General features: G+C 52.8%; 3 protein-coding genes across 3 annotated transcripts; all 3 read left to right on the top strand.

The window, feature by feature from the left end:
- Positions 1–662: 662 nt before the first annotated feature.
- Positions 663–3,308, top strand: SIP5 (SNF1-interacting protein; the record flags this gene model as incomplete). The annotated part of the gene is made up of 2 exons (XM_049376366.1): positions 663–1,073; positions 1,131–3,308. 2 exons carry the CDS (start codon positions 663–665, stop codon positions 3,306–3,308), a joined length of 2,589 nt encoding a protein of 862 aa, XP_049233877.1.
- A 3,572-nt stretch (positions 3,309–6,880) lies between these two features.
- J4E87_004747 (uncharacterized protein) lies at positions 6,881–8,414 on the top strand (the record flags this gene model as incomplete). Its single annotated transcript, XM_049376365.1, has 2 exons — positions 6,881–6,885; positions 7,445–8,414. 2 exons carry the CDS (start codon positions 6,881–6,883, stop codon positions 8,412–8,414), a joined length of 975 nt encoding a protein of 324 aa, XP_049233876.1.
- Positions 8,415–10,009: 1,595 nt separating this feature from the next.
- Positions 10,010–12,799, top strand: J4E87_004746 (uncharacterized protein; the record flags this gene model as incomplete). The annotated part of the gene is made up of 2 exons (XM_049376364.1): positions 10,010–10,564; positions 10,613–12,799. The coding sequence occupies 2 exons, from the start codon at positions 10,010–10,012 to the stop codon at positions 12,797–12,799; spliced, it is 2,742 nt and encodes a 913-aa protein (XP_049233875.1).
- Positions 12,800–18,814: the final 6,015 nt, after the last annotated feature.

Raw genomic sequence — 18,814 nt, 5'->3', positions numbered from 1 at the left:
GCACAAGCTCCAGGACCTAGCTGCTGCATGCCATGGCTGCATATAGGCCCAGATGTCGCCAGCACGCAGCCTGTTTGCTCCTCCATCGTGCGCCCTCGTCACTACTCGACTCTGTGAATGATGGTGAAGGCATGCTGAGCTGACATGATCGACGGCAGCTCCTGACGCCTGATTGCCTTTTCCATCGCCCCGCCCATTCGGCCCTAAGCTTCCTACATACGCAACATTCATTTGCGATCGACAGTCCGCTGCGTAGCTGCCAAGCAACGACATCATCCAGGAATCGTCGACTCCAGGGCGCCATCACTCCGGGTTGCTCGTCGAAGCCCACTCCCCACTGCACTTGCCTTGCCTGCCTCGCCCATGTGCCCCTTTTGTCGATCGCGACTACTCTGTCTATCTAATCGCATCTCGTGAGGCGCGTCGGAAAGGGCCACCCACGGCCAGTCCCCAGCATCGATGTCCTTGTGACACCGGCTATCTTGCACCGGACACGCCCACCACCTCTCCCTCGCTAGCCGTCGCGATAACGACCTGATCCCTGCCCGCACAGACTGCGTCACTGGCACTTGGGCATCCACGGCCCGCCCTGCTGCGAGCCCGGCGCGATCCGCTTTCACCATCGATAATCCAATTCCTCCATCCATCCTTCCACCCGCACCATGGGCAACTCGCAGGGCAAAGAGGCCACGCCGGAGCGGCGAGGCCACGCCCGCCGCTCCAGCGCCCACCAGCCCACCTCGCCCTCGACTGCCGGGCCCGCCGCATCCACACACGACAGGCCGGGGAACAGTCCCTATGGCAACTCGCGGAGAGACAGAGGCAGCCGACCGGACCTGTCTTTCCTCGGCATACGCACCGGCGACAATGCCGAACGCGACCCCGCCCTCGAACCGCGCCGGGAGACAAAGGCGGAGCGCGAGGCCCGCAAGCTGGAGAAGGACCGTATCCTGAGGGCCCAGGAGCGCGAGAGGAGTTTGAAGGAGGAAGGCGTCGACGGAGGATACCTGGTCACGCTCGGGGTGTACACGGGACCAGAGGACTTTAGCAAGCCCACGGTGCGGCAGCTACAGGTATGCCTCTATCCGTGATACGAGGAACGATACGAGAACTGAACTCACACGTGATAGATTGAGCGACGACTCGCTCCCTTCTGGCGCGGTCTCGATGACCACGAAGATACTTGGACTGAGCACCAGCTCGTCGAAGTCGTCAACGGCCGCCCGCTGCCCGCCGCAGATGACATCCCTCCCGAAGAGCCGCCCCGAGTCACCACGAACAACCACCTCAGCACGGCATGGAATCCGCGCAGCTCGGAGCCCAGTCTCAACAAGCTCACGGTGCCCATGGGCGCTCGCTCCATGTCTCAAGAGCCTGAGCGCGGAGGTGGCCTCTCCCCGTCGAATCCCACCTTCTCCCTCCCCTCGCCTGGCTCTCCGATCGCGAACAACTCCTCGTCCTCGCCATTCTTCCGTGGCCGCGCCAAAACACTTGCCTCTCTCGCGACCGGTTCCCGCAATGCTTCGCAGTCTGACATGGCCCCGCAAGAACTACACCTCCCAAAAGACCCGTACGTTAATGGCCAACGGGTCGAGGCTTTTCTCTACAAGAATGCCTCCGAGTGCCCCATCTGCTTCATGTACTACCCGCCACATTTGAACAAGACGCGTTGCTGCGATCAGCCCATCTGCTCAGAGTGCTTCGTTCAGATCAAGAGACCCGATCCGCATCCACCAGAGCACCACGGAGAACCAGGCGCTGAGGGTGCGCAATCTGCTGAGCCGGAGGAAGAGGTTCAGCTGGTCTCGGAAGCAGCTGCTTGCCCGTACTGCACACAAACCGAGTTTGGAGTGACCTACGAGCCGCCGCCTTTTAGGAGAGGGCTCGTCTACAATGGGCAGGGTCATAACGGCATGGGTAGCGCGACGTCGGCAATGTCATCCACCTCGTCCTTGAATTCGCCTACTGCGGCCGGCCCTGGTAGAAGAAGGGCGACGTCACTGGCAGTCACGGACAAGACTGTGATAACAACCGACATGGTGCGACCCGATTGGGCCAAGAAACTGGCAGACGCGAAATCACACGCTTTGCGAAGGGCTGCCGCGGCCACTGCGCTACACAATGCTGCATACATGATGGGGAACCTTCCACAGGGCGAGAGCCGGTTCGGCCTTGGAAGACGAAGGCGAATTTTCACTACCGACAGCGCTGGTAGCAGTGGACACGGAACACCCAGGCGTGAAGGTGAAAGCTCGTCCGGTCAGCCAGGAACTTCGGGCGACCTGTACCCCAGCCGAATAAGTTCTAGGAGAGGGAACAGGATTGATGACCTCGAGGAGCTTATGATGATGGAAGCAATACGCCTGAGCCTGGCAGCCGAAGAAGACCGCAAGAAGAGGGAAGAGAAGGACGCCGCCAAAGAAGCCAAGAAGGAGGGTAAGAAGAAGGCCAAGGAGATCAAGAAAGTTGCCAAAGCCCAACGGAATATCGGCAGTGGCTTCCACCCGATCGAGATTGATGGCATCGACGAAACGGAAGCGGGCAGCTCTTCGGCGGCTGGGAAAGGAAAGGGAGTTGATCGGTCTGGTGGCGCCGGTGGCTTCAATCCCATGTCAGAACCGACGTCAACTTTGAACACGCCGGCTACCAAGGACGACCCGCAGAAACATCTTGAAGCTAGTCGCGCACAGATTCAGCGGGAGAAATCTGACACCAGCAATCCGGCTCCTTCTCATCTCGAGCGCAATAAATCCAACGCCTCCTCGTCCTCCTCGTCGTTCGCCGACTCATTCCAAAACTCACTACAACAGCAAGAGAACCAAAACCTCGCACCTGGCTCTTCTTACGTGCCTAGTTCAAACGCATCAGGCATCAGCTTAGCCCAGGGCGACACCGATACTCCTCCACAGGATTCGAATAGCACGGAGCCAATGTTCAACTTCCAAAGTCTCACAAAGGCGATCACCCCCGAAGACGACAACAAGAATGAGAACAAGCCTCAATATATCGAAGACGTGGGCGAGACGCATACCGAAGAGAAAGCCACGACTGCGAACGGCAAAGCGCCTGAAGCTCCAACAGCCGCAGAGAGCCAGACCTCAGACCCGCTAGCTGAGAGCACAATGACGCTCAGGCCGAGTGAAGAGACACCAAAGACGCAGGACACCCACTCAAACGACGATGACGAAATCAGCCCCGCGCCGCCCATTCAACTCGTCTCAGACGACCACTCCCCCTCACACTTCGACCAGAAGCACCTCGGCGAAGTAAGCATGATGCACGAGTTGAACCACCAAGCCACGCAGTGAAACCCTTCTATCACAACATGACCAGTTTTCATTTGTCTCGATCTTCACATCAACATGCATTCGAATCGGTGTTTATCAAATCAATCAAACAAACGGCGCAAACGGGGGACATGGGAGTTGAACAATCGCTACAGGATCTTAGTGTCTATTCTGTGTTTCGGTTATCTCGGGTTCCGTGGGTTCATCGGGCGCGTGGGAAGGTCTTATTACTTTTCTGGGATGAAATTGCTGGGGATCATGCAGATGGGCAAGTGAAAGTCCTGTCTGTTGAGCTAGATGTCGTGGAAAGAGAATGCATTTTATCACATGATCATCTTGAGTGGAGTATGTTTGAGCATGTACTGTGTGGAGTGAAACATGTAGTTTGATGGGTATGGGGTATTCATATCAAATATAAAGACAGCAAAGCAAACCTCAAACTAACTCCTTGCACCACGACCTGCGCGTGCGGTTTCCCCTCATTTTCTTTCCAGCCCAGTCAACAACATCTTTCCTGCTGTCCATCGTCATGCTTCCTTCACACCTTGACCAACTAACGGCCTGTGAGAAACCTAGCCTTTAAAGTAGTTATTACCCTAGTATGCAAGCCGTGACGTAACGGCAACGTTGTCTGAGCTTAACAAATCCACAATTTGTAGGGCTTTGGAAGGCTCCTAGGAATTGTGGATTTGTTAAATTCAGACATCGTGTCGTTTTGCTGTGACGGATTCGTACATACTAGGGTAACAACACTTCAATGGCTGGGTCCTTGGAACAGTTATGGGTGCCGTTGCGATACGTGGTTGTGAGGCTGGGGCTGGGGTGGGTGGCGATGGTGTGGCCAGCTGTGGACGGGAGAGCTGTGTTTAGTTGTGTGGTTGTGTTGCGGTATTGTTGTGTTGGTGGCGTGAGGGCGCGATAACCGGGTTGAATGGGAGAAGATGAAGCCATGCGCCGTACTCCCATAATCCAATAAACGCCGTTGGTATCATGCCATGCCATAGTATCATCCTCGTGTCGTGAAAGTCGTTATGTCGTGAACACCCTCTTACATCCCTGGTCTCTCTCCGATCATTGGTGAAAGAAATTTTGCGCAAGTGGCATCGTTCGCGTCGTTGATATTGCGATGGGCAGAGGTGTGCCCTCCATGCCCGTCATCTCAGTAGACCAACGCCGTAATGTCCCTCACGCTCAAGTGTTGTAACGCGGCGCTACTCTGGCCTCCCAACCTCGTGAAGTAAAGCGAGGCCAGGTCCATCGTAGTGCGGAGCATAGCTGTGGGCTTGCCAGGGTGGTAGAGGTCGAGCAGTGTGAGGGCCCAGCAGGCGATTTGGATGATGAGGAGGGAAGCTATGCAGAGGCGGAATGAGGAGTCCTTGCCCATTGTGTGTGTGGGTTGTTTTGTGGTTTTGTGAGGTGTCGTAGTGGAGTGTTGGTGATTCCCGTAGTGGCGGGATGGTGTAAGTAGCGGCATGCGGGGTTTCCAATTTCTTTGTTGTGTATATCCGTGACGGCCGTTCGTTTCGTGATCGTTTATTATCGTGAAGCTCGGATGCTCTCAATCTTCTGGCCCCAAAACAACAAAGCGAAGAAAATGAAGGGTATCAAACGCGAAATAAACTCAAGTATGCGCTTTGTGAAAATGCGATATCGAAGCCTGTCTTAAGTGTAGCGAACGATGGGAAATAAAATAAACGAGGCTGGGTCCCTGCTGTTTATTGTTGATCTGTTGACGGCGGGTGAAAAAGAGTCGGTGTGGTGAGCTGGCATACGCGTGCATACAGCCAAACCCACTAGGTTAAGATACCCCAATCTTAGTCTAGGACAAAATGAAATTGTGGAAAGACCTCGACGATAATGTCAACAAAGAGGAAGAAAGAAGCGACAAAAGTGGTCTGTCCATCACGTCTTCCCACATCGTCACGCGTCGCGCGTTCACGCCACCACTCTCCCTGTCCAAACTTCCAAGTCAATGGCAGCAACAGCAGGAGACCGTCTCGTGAAAATCGTCTGTGAATGTCGGTGTGTTGCCGTGCGTGATCTGCTCGGTTGAAGATAGCTCACTTCCTTCCCATCGGGCCTCCTGTCAACATGCAAGAACCCCACAGAAACTAGCCTGCAAGGGGTTAAGACTGAGAGCAGACAGGTGCATGTGAGCCGTCCGCAGCCTCGCTGGCAACAATACGCGTGGGGCTCTAAGACCCTTTGCGCAAGGTTGTGCGCGGGCTGCGGGTGTTTATCCGGGTTGCGAGGGATGGTTGGGTGTGGGTTGGTGGTCGGTGTGTAGGTGGGTAGGTGTTGAGGGTTTGTGGGCGGAGCGGAGTTTTGTAGGCGCGCGTATGTGCAGTGTCTTTTTTCTTTGCTGGGGTCCTCGGATTGATTTGCGGAACTTGCGGACTTTCACATGCGAAGATCATACGGGGCGTTGGGTAGTCGCACATCGCACCTGGACAATTGCGCCTCTCCCGCCTTTCGATTCTTTTTCTGGACGTCATTGCTGTTGGAACACTTTCGTTGTTGCCTTGGCGGCGTGGTTGCCCGGCCGCGTAAGTAGTGCTGTCCAAGCTGCATCACCATCGTGCCATCAACAATATCGGCATGCGAGGTGATACAGCCAGGCAACGTTCAACCGAAGCCGTCGTAACACACAATCTAGGGACGATGAAGAGGTCAAGTCTTAACAAGGCATACTGAAGGAACAACAAGATTTAACCACTCGAGCGAATTGCACACCAGCACCGAGTTCGGTAAACAACCCATCCCATCACAGCTGCGCGCGGCAGCTATTTACAGTACAAGCAAACGATACGAGTATTACATGCGAAGCTTTCTGCAAGGAACCGTGCTGGAGGCTTAGATGGATGACACAGTCTTCACCATGTTTCCACTATCCGCGTTTGTCGCATCCGCGCGCTTGATCGCCGAGGATACCTAGCAGAGTGAACCTGAGTTCATGCCATGACGACGACGACGACGCAGTCTACGTCCCTTCCTTCACCCATTGTAGTCCTGGCATCTGCTTCCGGCCGAAGCATATTCGCGGTTGTGTAACCGATCGGACCTCAGTTCGAGGCACCTGCAATAGAGAGCCCTATGCGTCTGCAATAGAGAGTGCCGCGCGTCGTGAGCCCTCCTGCCCTTCGTCAAGGCGGTATCTCATCGTATGAGTAGATGTGTAGATGTGAAGGCTTACGAATGATCTCACGGGGCGTAAGTCATGGTGATGGCGCTGGGTCCCAAACTGACGGTCCGTTGTCCCAAAGCAGCAGTAGGGAAGTGCTAATCTAGGTCGCGATGATGTGGTTTGGTGGAGTAGATGGATGCGAAAGTAAGTGCCTTGCGGAAAGCCTTAGACGCAAGGGTCATGCTGTGCGAGGGCTCCTTGTCTATTCACGATCAGGCAGATGTATTTGAATGGTGTTGAGTCGGGGCGGAGTGAAGGGCGAGGTGTATATGAAAGAGTGTATGTTCGTGGTGAAGATGCAATGCCAGAGCGTAAGACAACGAGCTTGGAGCGAAAGAGTGACTGACAGCAAAGGTGAGTGAAAAACAGGGTTCTCAATTCTTCTCATCACCAAACCAGTGACTTCCAGATGAGGTGAGACCCTATCGTGGTTTGCCTTGTTTGATTAGCGCTGGTTCGGCTGGTGCAACTCTACACTGTACTTGTTTGCGCATCGCACGGGTGCTACCCCCAAGCCAAGCCTATACATCCACTCGGTTATACGGTCTCACAAGTATCTCCTTCTTCCGTGTTGTGTCTGACCATTGCGCAGTCATCTTATGTCGACAGCAGACACTGCAATAGAACTACAGCCTTTCCGTACAGACATGGCTCGCGGAGATACTACTACACGAACGTATCGCGATGATGAAAGCGACGCTGTCAGTCAAATGTCTAGTCCCGTGAGTCTGGAGGAGCTAGAGCTTCAGCGGCAAGTACATCGACGTACTGCATCGCAGCATTGGTGGAAGAGATTGAACTGGTGCGGGTTATTATCGCGTCGACCTGGTGAAACCGAAGCCCACCGAAAGCAACGGAGAAGACGTTGTGTTCTTTGGTTCGGGATCATTGTTGTTATCTTGACCATCTTCGGTGCTATTGCTGGAGGGTAAGGCGATCCAGTCAGTCGCGAAGTGGGACTAACATACATCAGTGTTTATATCACATTCGTGTCTATACTGCTAAAGCGGCTCGCTCCTTCCCCCAAGAACAGTGGCCTCCAGCACATCGTCGATACCTGGCAAGAGCCGCAAGCAGCCAAGGCATTCCAATTCGACTGGAGAGATGACTTCAGCCGTGACATCGTGCCCAAGAGCTGTCACTCTCACAACGATTACTGGCGCTCTGTTCCCCTCTATGCTGCCCTCGCGGCGGGATGTACCAGTATCGAAGCAGATATCTGGTTGACAGAGGATGGCGAACTGCGAGTCAGTCATTCCTGGGAGTCTACGACCAGCGACCGAACGCTGAAAAGCTTATACATCGACCCACTTCTGAACATCCTCGAACAGCGAAACGCGACAACAGCCTCGGAGCTAGACAAGAAGACAGGCGTCTTCGACATGGATCCAAGCGCGGCCACCGTCCTACTCGTCGACTTCAAATCCGACCCGGCAGCAACATGGCCAGTCCTTCTCTCGCAACTTGCTCCCCTCCGTTCCAAAGACTGGTTAACATACTACGACGGTTTGACTCTCCACACAGGCCCCCTGACCGTCGTCGGCACGGGAAACGCCCCCTTCGACCTCATCCAGTCCATGACAAACAGGTACATCTTCTTCGACGCCCCGATACTCTCTGTCTCAGATGCGAAATACAACACTACAAACTCTTACTACGCATCCGCCGCCCTCAGCGACGCAGTAGGCAAGCTCTGGTTCGCAAGTATGTCGTCAAAACAGGTTGGAACAGTCAAGCAGCAAATCGAAGCAGCGGGTGCGAAGGGACTGAAGAGTCGGTACTGGGGCACTCCGAGCTGGCCGATCGGGAAAAGGGATGAGATTTGGGAGACGTTGATGAGTATGGGTGTTGGGGTGCTGAATATAGATGATCTGGTCAGTGCGACGATGTGGAATTGGGGGTTTTGTGTTGTGGCTGGTATTGCACTATGTGGGAATAGTTAGATAAACTCTCGTTGTGGGACCACTTGAATCATTGATGCGACTCATAAATGGGTCCGTGTATAGTTTGGAGATCTTTGAAGAGCATCCGGGTGCTTGTGCAATGCTGTGTTCAGTGCTGTTATGGTGATCAGCACAACGTCATGGCCGTGTTGATCAATGGCTGAAACTCGTGCATGTCGCACCCGCAAAATCGACGTCATCGTGAAGGTCCCCCTTCGTCGTATCGATCGTGAGTCTAAACACAAACTCTGGAGCCCTAACATCTTAGCATCGACGACGGTTCTGTTTGGACCCTGGCTGTGGGGACATCTAGTGGTTGATCATAAGAAGCTTCGCCTCGGATCCGCAACAGCTAAGAATAGCCCCATTCCGTCTCGCGGTTGCCGGACAGCTGTCACTATCGCAGCAGACACGCTGGTACAAATGCCATCATCATCGTCGACTCCTGAAAAGAAAGGCTCATTTCACCGCCACAGGGTTCGCAGCCATTCAACGGCCAAATGTACCTGACATGTGTGATGCGTGTGGCTGAAACATTGCTGGGCAGGCACGATGCAAGCCTCAACAGGGGGGAATGGATTACGTGGACAGTTTCTCGATTCGGGGTATCTCCACCAGGATGCTCGGAAATAGGCGAGCTGTGGACCTATGGTACACATGCGACATCACCATCGTAGTTTCCGCGGTCTACGAAGGGATTAGTTGCTTTTTTCATCGGCTGAATCTCTCGACGGCCGTCCCGAATGAACAGCCGGCCATGCTGAACGCGAGCGCGATTGTACGAGCTGGACACAATTTTTCTCTCTGTTGGGGCGTATCGATACGCGTGTACCTGCATCTGCACCCAGTCTTATGGCCAGAACCGATCAACGTCAGGGATGGCCGATCGGGTGAATCATGCTCATCGCTGCATGAGGCTCAACCAAAACCACATCCTCACCAACGACGATACACAAGTCGCTGCTCAACGGCCTGTCCGATGTGTGCAGAAGGACGGTAATTAGAGCATGGCCAGGCAGTTTTATGTGCAGCCAGCGGTGACGATATTTCCCCTCGGTGATTCGCTGTGGCGAGTAGCTAGCGGTTTCAGTGGCATGTGGCTTTTCCCGCTACCCCCTCCCTGCATACAGCTAGCATGGTCTGGGGACCGGCGCGCGGCGTTGTTCGTCAAAGTAACTCCTTGCACTGCTACTTTTCTTCACTCGCTCTCCCACCCTGCCTTTTCTGCTCTTGTGTCCCGAGAGCCTCTTCGCTCGTTCCTCTATCTCTTTGTTTCCTTACCTTGCACAGAGAACCGACGGCAGGCCTTCGTTCAATCGCTGTCGTTACACGTCTCCATCGTACTACTCGTTCAAACGGCTCTCAAAAAGGAAGTGCTCGACGCACACTCTTCCGCCAGCTTCGTTTTGGCAAAACACTCCGGGATCTGCATTCCCTTTCACAATACCCACAATACCCCGCCTGCGCGTTCGCAGTGACGAATCGGCTCCCACGACCAACTACTAGATTTCCTTTACATGACAAGCAAACGAGCCTCCTCTCAGAGGTCCTTTCGACTCTCCAACCACGGTTTCCAGCCTCTCGACAACGGAAACATGGAGAACCGCGGCGATATCCCCCTCCAGACTGTCGTCAGCCACACCCCCACGCAATCGTCGCCTACGTCCGGCAATGAGAAGTCGGAGAAGTCACACATGTTCTCGAGGGGACGCAGGAAGGTGGCTTTGGCGCCGGTGGACTCCAGGACAGGAGCGCCATTGCCTCCCCGCCCCCATGAAGAGAAGACGGCTCTCAATCGCATGGGCAGGATCTACACCAAGATCCTGAACTGGAGCATCGTCACGCGCTACATGATCTATGTCGCGCCTGTTGCGCTGCTACTCGCCATTCCCATCATTCTCTCGCAAACCGGCACAATCACAGGTTCAATCGGCGGCACAGGCCAGAAGAAGTTCTGGATCTGGATCGAGATCATCTGGCTTAGTTTCTGGGTCATGAAGATTGTGGCACACTTCCTCCCCAACATCTTTGAGTTCCTTATCGGTGTGGTCAGCCCTGGTGTCAAGAAATATGCGCTGCTCTTGAGGGCTCTCGAGAAGCCTCTGTCTTTCGTTTTCTGGATGATTGTTAATCAGGCTACATTCCCTGCAGTAAGTTCAGACAACGTATTCGAATGAACGGCCACTAATTCCGTGTAGCTCATTCGACCTGTTGCTGGCAGAACTGGCGAAAATTACCCAGGATGGATTGGCACGATGCAGTCCGTTCTGCTTGCTCTCCTCGTCTGCACCATCATAATCCTCGCCGAACGCGTCTTGATCCAGCTCATCAGTATCAGCTACCACCGCAAGCAGTTTGACGACAAGATCAAGGAGTCAAAGCGCAACATCTACCTCCTCGGTATCCTCTACGACACTTCGCGAGCGTTGTTCCCCGCATACTGCAACGAGTTCGCGGAGGAAGATTACATCATCCAGGACACAATCTTGGATCTCGGTTTTGGCAGCAAGGGCAAGGGCACAGCTAAGCATGGTCGCTCAGGCAGTCGTACTCCCATGCGTCTCATCCAAGAAGTTGGCCGCGATGCTGGTCGCATTGGTGATAAAATCACATCCGTCTTTGGTACCATCGCTTCTGAGATTACCGGCAAGAAGGTCTTCGACCCCAACTCTGCTCACTCCGTCGTCTTGACTGCTTTGGAGAGGAACAAGAGTGCCGAGGCTTTGGCTAGGCGTATCTGGATGTCTATGGTCGTCGAAGGCAAGAACGAGCTCTACTTGGAGGATCTTGTCGAGGTCATGGGCCCCGGGCGCCAGGAAGAGGCGGAAGAGTGCTTCGCTGCAATCGACCGCGACGGAAACGGCGACATCAGTTTGGAAGAGATGATCTTGACTGTGACTGATTACGCCAGACAGCGCAAGTCCATCAATTCCAGTATGCACGACGTCGACCAAGCTATCAACGCCCTCGACGGTCTCATTATGACTATTGCCGTCATTGTCTGCATCTTCGTCTTCGTCGCTTTCCTCGCCCCGGCTTTCCGCACCACTCTCGCTACATCCGCAACCGCCCTACTTTCGCTGTCCTTCGTATTCGCGACAACAGCTCAAGAAGTTCTCGGTTCCTGCATCTTCCTCTTTGTCAAGCACCCATACGATATCGGCGATCGCGTCGATATTACCACTGAGCAGCTCACTGTAGAACACATTGCCCTACTCTACACCGTGTTCAAGCGCGTCACCAACGGAAAGACTGTCCAGATACCCAACATTGTCCTGAACTCGCTGTGGGTGGAGAACATCACACGAAGCAAGGCCATGCGAGAACAAGTTTCGGTATTCTGCGACTTCGGCACCTCATTCGAGGATATCAATCTGCTCAAGATGGAGATGATGAGCTTTGTTCGCGATCCGGCTAACGCCCGCGAGTTCCACTCTGATATCGACATCGAGGTTGTCAGCATCGCCGAGATGAACAAGCTAGAGCTTCGTGTGGAGATTCGCCACAAGAGCAACTGGTCCAACGAGTCACTTCGCGCTTCTCGACGATCCAAGTTCATGTGCGCGCTCGTCGTCGCTTTGCGCAAGGTTCCGATCAACGGTCCGGCTGGAGGCGATGCTGCTCTTGGCTCTCAAGACAAGCCCACATGGTCCGTCGCTGTCCCACCCGCCGAGGCTGTCGCAGCGTACGAGAAATACAAGGCCAGCGCCGATGCCAGCCGTCTCCACCCACTCAACCCGAAGGAGGAGGACACCGGCAGGACTTCTGGCACTGACTACTTGGGCGTCGGGACAGAAGGCAACGCAATCACCGCCCTCAACAACAGGAAGCCGGGTCTAGACACCATCCGTGACGACACCTGGGAAGCTCGCGGTGACGACTCCAGCACCATTGGCCGTCCCAGCACAGACCAAAGACCTGATCTCGATGAAGTCCGCGGTCTCTTACGCAAGGCCAGTTCCGTTGGAAAGCGAAAGGGCGGAAGTACACTCTCGCCATTCGGCTCGCGCGTCTCCGTAGATACACCACGCCAGAACCCGCCTCCACCTCTCCCACTCCACGTAGTACCCTCCGGCGGCCAAAGCACATATGCGCCCCCACCAGGCGGTCCCCTGCCACCATCATCTATGCCTCGCAGCACTGCACCCGGGTCGCCTAGTTCTATCTCGACGGGACAGGTAGAGGAGTATTCCTACCAGACTATGGTGCCACCACCCCGCTCGCGCAGTCGACCGCGCGCACCGCAAGTAGAAGAGGACGAGGGCGAGAGGCGATGGGATATCAATGCGAATGCGCCACAACGCGCACCGTCGAATAATAACCCGTATAGGAGTCCGGGGTCGCCGCAGCAGGGCGGGTTTCAGCAGCAGTTTAAGAGGGAGTAGAACTTCCTGATAGGTTTTTAGGAACTTGCTATATGATCAATTCGTCATATTGGGCCAGACTGGGGTTCACAATTCGTGTAATGTCTTTTTCTTTATATCTATTTTAGATGGAAATCTTAGCATGGCATTGGTGATGGTGATGGTGTCTTGAAGACACTGGCCTCACTGTGGCGTTTTATATTGCTTGGAAGTGTTGGCTCATGAGATGGGCTAGATATCAATTACTACATTTTACTACTTCATGTCATCTGAAGTGTCGCAGTGGTGTGTTTGTCATGTGAACAACTATCGCCGATCGAGACTGCCCAGGTGTGGAGCTGCGGAGTTGCGCACGTGAGTTGACACTGGCTCTACGGGTATATAAACCCCTGCCTGTCTTCTGGACTTGACTTCTTCATTCCACACTTCCTCTTCTTTCTTCCAAAACAAAGTTGTCAACCCTTTCATGGGGAAGACCTCCCTCCCAAAAGGCCCTCACGAACGCATATGTGAGAGGCCGCCCGCTCGAAAACAAAACATCGTTCGGAAAGAATCTCCAAAATGATACTGCCGACAACCCATGTCGGCTTCTGCTCTGCGCCTGCGCCTTTATTCAACACGATGTGGACAGCCTACATGAGAGGCTGCGCGGTCCAGAAATCTTCAATATCATCAATGATGGACTGAGAGTCTGTCCTTCTCTTTGAGTACCGAAACCAAAATTTCCATTGTTTCACGCTATGTCCAGTCCCGCACTGCAACAGCGCTTATATACAAATCGGCCAGAGAGTACCTCATGAGAGGGGCGGAGAAGTCCAAAAGACACGTCATACCCGAGCATGGAGAGCGAGGTGCTGCGTTCTGATTCAACATCGACGGCACGAACCCAAAACCTTGGCGCATTCCTGAAATGTTGCGGCGCTCTCCTGCTCTTCTCGAAAAGCTCCTCCTTTGCCTGTCATGGTTCTCGAGGATGTATAAAGTCGCCTATTGTCGCTGCGAGAGTTGTCTCCTTCATTCCACAACTTCCTGTTTTATTTAATAAAACCATGCGGGTGTCCGACCATGGAGAAGAGGAGTCTTCCGAAAAAACTTGCGAGATCCACGGCATGATCTGCTGTTCAGAAGAAGACCTGGGTTTATGATTTTAAAAAGCAACGTGTCAGACGATGATGTCTCTCCCTGGCTTTCTCGTCGCTCTTTACCAAACTGTTCGGACCACAGAAGCATGGAGAGTGTTTGGCTCTGAAAAGTGTGAAGATATGCCCTTATGTGCTGAGCTGGTCTCTCCTCTCAAAACTCCAAATTGGGTTTGCATGTTGCCCGCTTCCTCCGTCTTGGTCTCAAAACATCGCAACGCTAGCGAAATGACTTTCGCAGTGTATAAAAACCACTCATTCCCGCCTCCGGGTTTCTCTCTTCTATCCCACACCTTCTCGGTTTATTCTCCCAAAATGTGTCAAGTTTTTCTGATGTCTGGGGTGCCTTCTCCAAAACCTCGACTGGGAGTTATGATGGCGCGGTCGCCTTAAACAAGCAGACAAGTGGCCTATGTCGAAACAAAAAGATAATCTGGGTATGGCTGTCTCTGCCCTCCCCTCTGCTATATACAAATTTCATCTACGTTATCATTATGGAGAGGCTGCGAGCTGGAAGCAAACTGCCACTTTCCATATGCGCTGGCACCTGTGCTTCGTTCAAAGGTTCATACGACACCGAAATGTTGTTGATCTCTTCTTCCCAGTCTAAAAAACACGGTTCCAGCGCTGGATGGCTCTCGCAGCATATAAAAGCCTCTTACTTCTCGCCGGTCTTCCTGCTTTCTTCTTACCACTATCACAGTTGCTGTGTTACCCAAAATTTACTCGATACTGTCGAATGTCTGCGGCTGGTGCTGCTTCCAAAAAGAACTATGGACCGCTCCATGTGGGAGATCGGCTTTCCCGAAAATTCTCGTCTTGAAGTCTGATGTGTGGGGACGAGCAGTCGTCGCCCAAACATTACCATGGCCTTCTTCATGTCTCAAAAATCGATTCTCTGATGTTTTATGTGTTGCGCTGGTGGTCCTAAGAAGATGTTGTTTGAGCGCATGTGACAGAGGACTGAAAGAGAATATGCATCGGTGAGTGTTGCAAAAAGCCTTTGGCGAGGCCTTGATGAGCAGAGATGGTGTGTCTGGTCTCAAGATCGGGGTATATAATCGCCCTCCTCGCCTACTTTCTCTCTCTTTCATACCAGTCTCTATCTCCAATTACTCAAAATTGACACCGCAAAGCCGCATGAGCTTTTGCTCCTCTAAGATCTTCAACTCTACTATCATGTGGAGAGATCCCGTGCTTCCAAAAATGCCCGTCCGCTTCCTCATGAGCCTTTTGCGTTCAAAAAAATCACGCACTAGCCACCCATGTGTGGAGACGTCTGCTGATCTTCCGAAACACCATCACCCGTCACTCCATGCAAGAATCTGGGGAAGAGGTTGGGATATAAAGTCTGCCTCTGCCTCCTCTCCTTCTCCCACACAAACTTTCGCCTATCTCTCCAAAAAGTTACCGATTCCAAAGGATGGAAGTCTGTTTTCCAAAAAACTGGGGATACCAGCGCCCATGCGTGGAGATTCTCCGGTCGCCACGATGCCGGACCTTTGATGGGGGTATTCCTTCGAAACAAGTATACCGACAGCGTATGTGCAGAGACGTTGGGTGCTTCTTCTCCAAACAGAGCTTTCGAAGGATATGCCAAAGGGATGAATTCCTAGCCTGAGATATAAACCCCAACTCGCCAGCTCTTTCTGTCTCTCTCTTTCTACCAAAGCCTTGCCTTCTTTTTCCAAAACATGTTTCTCTGGTGGCTATGCGCGTTCCTTTTCTGAATGACGAAAGTTCCACACCTATGACAAGAGACTGTCTGGCCTCCAAAAATATTGGGGCAACTTGCCCATGGCCATCTGCTACGAAAAGTATCGAAGAAAAGATCACATGTGGGAAGCTCGGAGCGTACATCATCCAGACCCCAGAAAAAAGCCTGGCTTGCGATACAAAGTCTACATCCGCCTGCTCTCCATTCTTCCTCTCTATCTTCCTCACACTTCGGCTTTCTTCTCCAAAAGAACTGAGAGAACATAGTGATGAGAGTACCTTTTTCAAAACTTATGAGTAAAGATGGTATGAGTGAAGGACCTCTGGTCACTGAAAACAACCATGTATACCTCGAATGGTTGCATACCCCCAAATGCAAGCACACAGGCTGCACATGTGTGCAGACTCCGTTCCGCATTCCAAATGCCGACGTTCGCGTCGCATGCTGGAATTGAACTGATCGTGGAACCGTGAGATGCTCTGTTTCTGCGCTGCGATTAGAAAGAGTATGTGTGTATCGGCGCAACCTTCAAAAAAGATTTCAGGCTCAGATTATGTCACAAAAACCACTTATTCGCTAAGCTACTCAACAGTTTGAAATAAAGTAGCTGCATGGGCATGTAAGAGCCGCTGGCTACTTTGCAACATGTATAAATATCTCTCCTCTGGCTCTCAGCTTCTTTCCTCATACATTCTTCACTTGTTTCTAAAATACCAAAAGTTACACGCACCATTACGATGACTGAGTCCAGTCTTCCAAACTATACAACGAACATTACATGTTGCGGACTTCCGGTGCTGAAAATTTCCTGGCGACCAGGGCATGTGCTTTCCTCGAGGCGTCGACAACGTAGCACTTGATCGAAAAGATGGCCCTTATCATTCGATGGGTTTGCCCGGGAGATGCTCGTAGAAGTCGACTTAAAGATACTCGGCAACGTGCGATGATCTCGAAAGCCGCGGCATCTCGGAATACGATTGTTTCCAGACGCTCCAGCGATGAGAGCTTCAGTGCTCGCCTTTCAGTACCGGAGTTCAGCTGTCGTCTTCCAAAACACGAAGCCGATGCACATATGTGCTGCTCTCGCGCAAGCAGGCCGTATAATCAATATCTGCGGTAACCTTCTTGAATGACATTTGCTCAATCTGTGCGAGACCCATTTACCGAAAACGCTCGGTTTTGGAACATGTGATAGAAGCTTTCCAGCGCAGTTGTGATACCAGAGTCACATCGGGAGCAGTGAAAGCGCTGCCAAATGTGATAGTCATGACTTCAGTTCGTATCGAGGTGCTTTCTATGGAGATCAGTGTCTACTATGCCGCCGATGCCTAATTGTAGCTATCATTAACTACTTCTGTTCTGATACAAGCCCTGGATTTTCGCTCGTATGCGCCAGGACGCAGTAAGAGGATGTGCATGAAGTGGCACTCGGAAACAGCATGTCAACGAGTAGGGGCGGTGAAATGCGCTCAGACGTATTGGTAGCCGGTCAATACATACCATTGACATGTGGAGACCAACTTCATTGGCCACCCGACACGCAAGATTGAAGCCAAGGCTAGGCGTGGGGCTTCGACAAGTCATAGCCCATCCCACCTATGACATCCAGTCCGACCTACTGGGTTATCAAAGCCTCTATCAGCATGCCTTTTTTTGCCTCCAGCACTCGCTGTGAGACTTTCCCAAGCTCTTTCCTCAAAGATGCTACTGAATCTACCCGCACGCCTTTCATCCACTGATTCGGATCCTGCATCGAGGCTTTCAAACTCTGGCTTCCAGCAGCTGCTTCTGCGAGTGCTGCATAGTTTGGAGATGGCCTGAATGAGATATTCATCTCGTCATCAGTCGCTCCCTGATTCAATCCATCAGGATACACCAAGGCGGTTGAGTTCTTTGGAGCCTTGAAGCCTATCAAGAATGTCAGCGCACGTATAGTAAGTGTTGGGAAGCAGACCTACCACCATTGTTGAGTACAATTGTGAGGATGGGTATTTTGTACTTGGCACCGACCCACAACGCGCTCGAAGGTGCCGCACACATGAAGCTACCGTCTCCAACAATCTGGCAAATGAGCGTCGGCTTATGCGCAACATTCGTAGTGACGGCCGCGTCGTCTGTGGCCATCTTGACACCTAGTGCTGCGCCATTACTCCAGCCAATACCAGTTGCACCGCAATTGATCCAACTGCCAGGTGTATCGGCCTGAATCTGATCAGAAAGAAGCTGCCCGCATGTCACAGCCTCAACCACGAATACCGTAGTATCCGGAAGAGTTTGCTTAAGAAGATGGCCGATGTTGCTCGCGTCAAGAGATTGCTCGTCGCCCAAGTGACATCGTGCCGCGATTTCAACGAGTTTCTTCTCATGGCTATCTGCAAGAACCCTTTTGCGTTCCAGGAGTGAAGGCTGTTGAAGCGTCCCACTTAAGGGAGATGTCGTGATGTGAGAAACAACTTGCTTCAATGCAGTATAACATTCAGCTCTCCACCGTCCATGCGCTGGGAAGAAGGATACTGGTATGCGTTCGTTCAGAGGATCGATGTCGATCTGGTATATGCGCGTGCCTCTTGGTGGCGGATTTACTGATGGAATCCAAGGGACGTCGCAGTCGAGGAGTAAGATCATGTCAGCATCGCGTGTGCATTCATCGGTGCTAAGACGGAAGCCTTGCGAAGCCGGGTGTGAGAAAGGGAAGCAGAGGTCGCTGCCTCCAGTGTCATGCACTCGCAAGCCAGGTACGAGATCTGCGAGAGCGACCAGTTGTTCGGGGCAACGCCGGTCTCTTCCAGAGTATCCTGTGATGATGAGTGGGCGCTTGCTCCCCACCAAGGCCTGTGCTATCTAAAGAGTAAACATGTCACGTAAGTAAGATGTCTTGTAAGCGCAGAGATGTAAAACTTGCCTCTTCAACCGCATCAGCTGGCAGAGCACTGGGACCGACGGCTTTCCACTGTTCCTGATCCAACTGGTAAGGCTCCTCGATTACCTCCGCAAGTGTTTCTCGTGCGCTTGCAACATAGACTGGTCCTTTGGGTCCACTGTTTGCAAACTGCAGCGCACGTGCAACGGTCTGCTTGACGTTGAGGCCTGTCCGGATCTCGCCGGTATATCTGCAATATTGGCGAACAATAGCTTTCTGGTCAGGCGCTTCCTGCAGCCAGTGCATATACTCTGTCCGAG

The sequence above is a fragment of the Alternaria ethzedia genome, assembly GCF_023757985.1.
Source record: "Alternaria ethzedia strain BMP 0044 chromosome Unknown scaffold_9, whole genome shotgun sequence".
Lineage (NCBI taxonomy): Eukaryota > Fungi > Ascomycota > Dothideomycetes > Pleosporales > Pleosporaceae > Alternaria > Alternaria ethzedia.
This window is presented reverse-complemented; position numbering and strand designations above follow the sequence as displayed.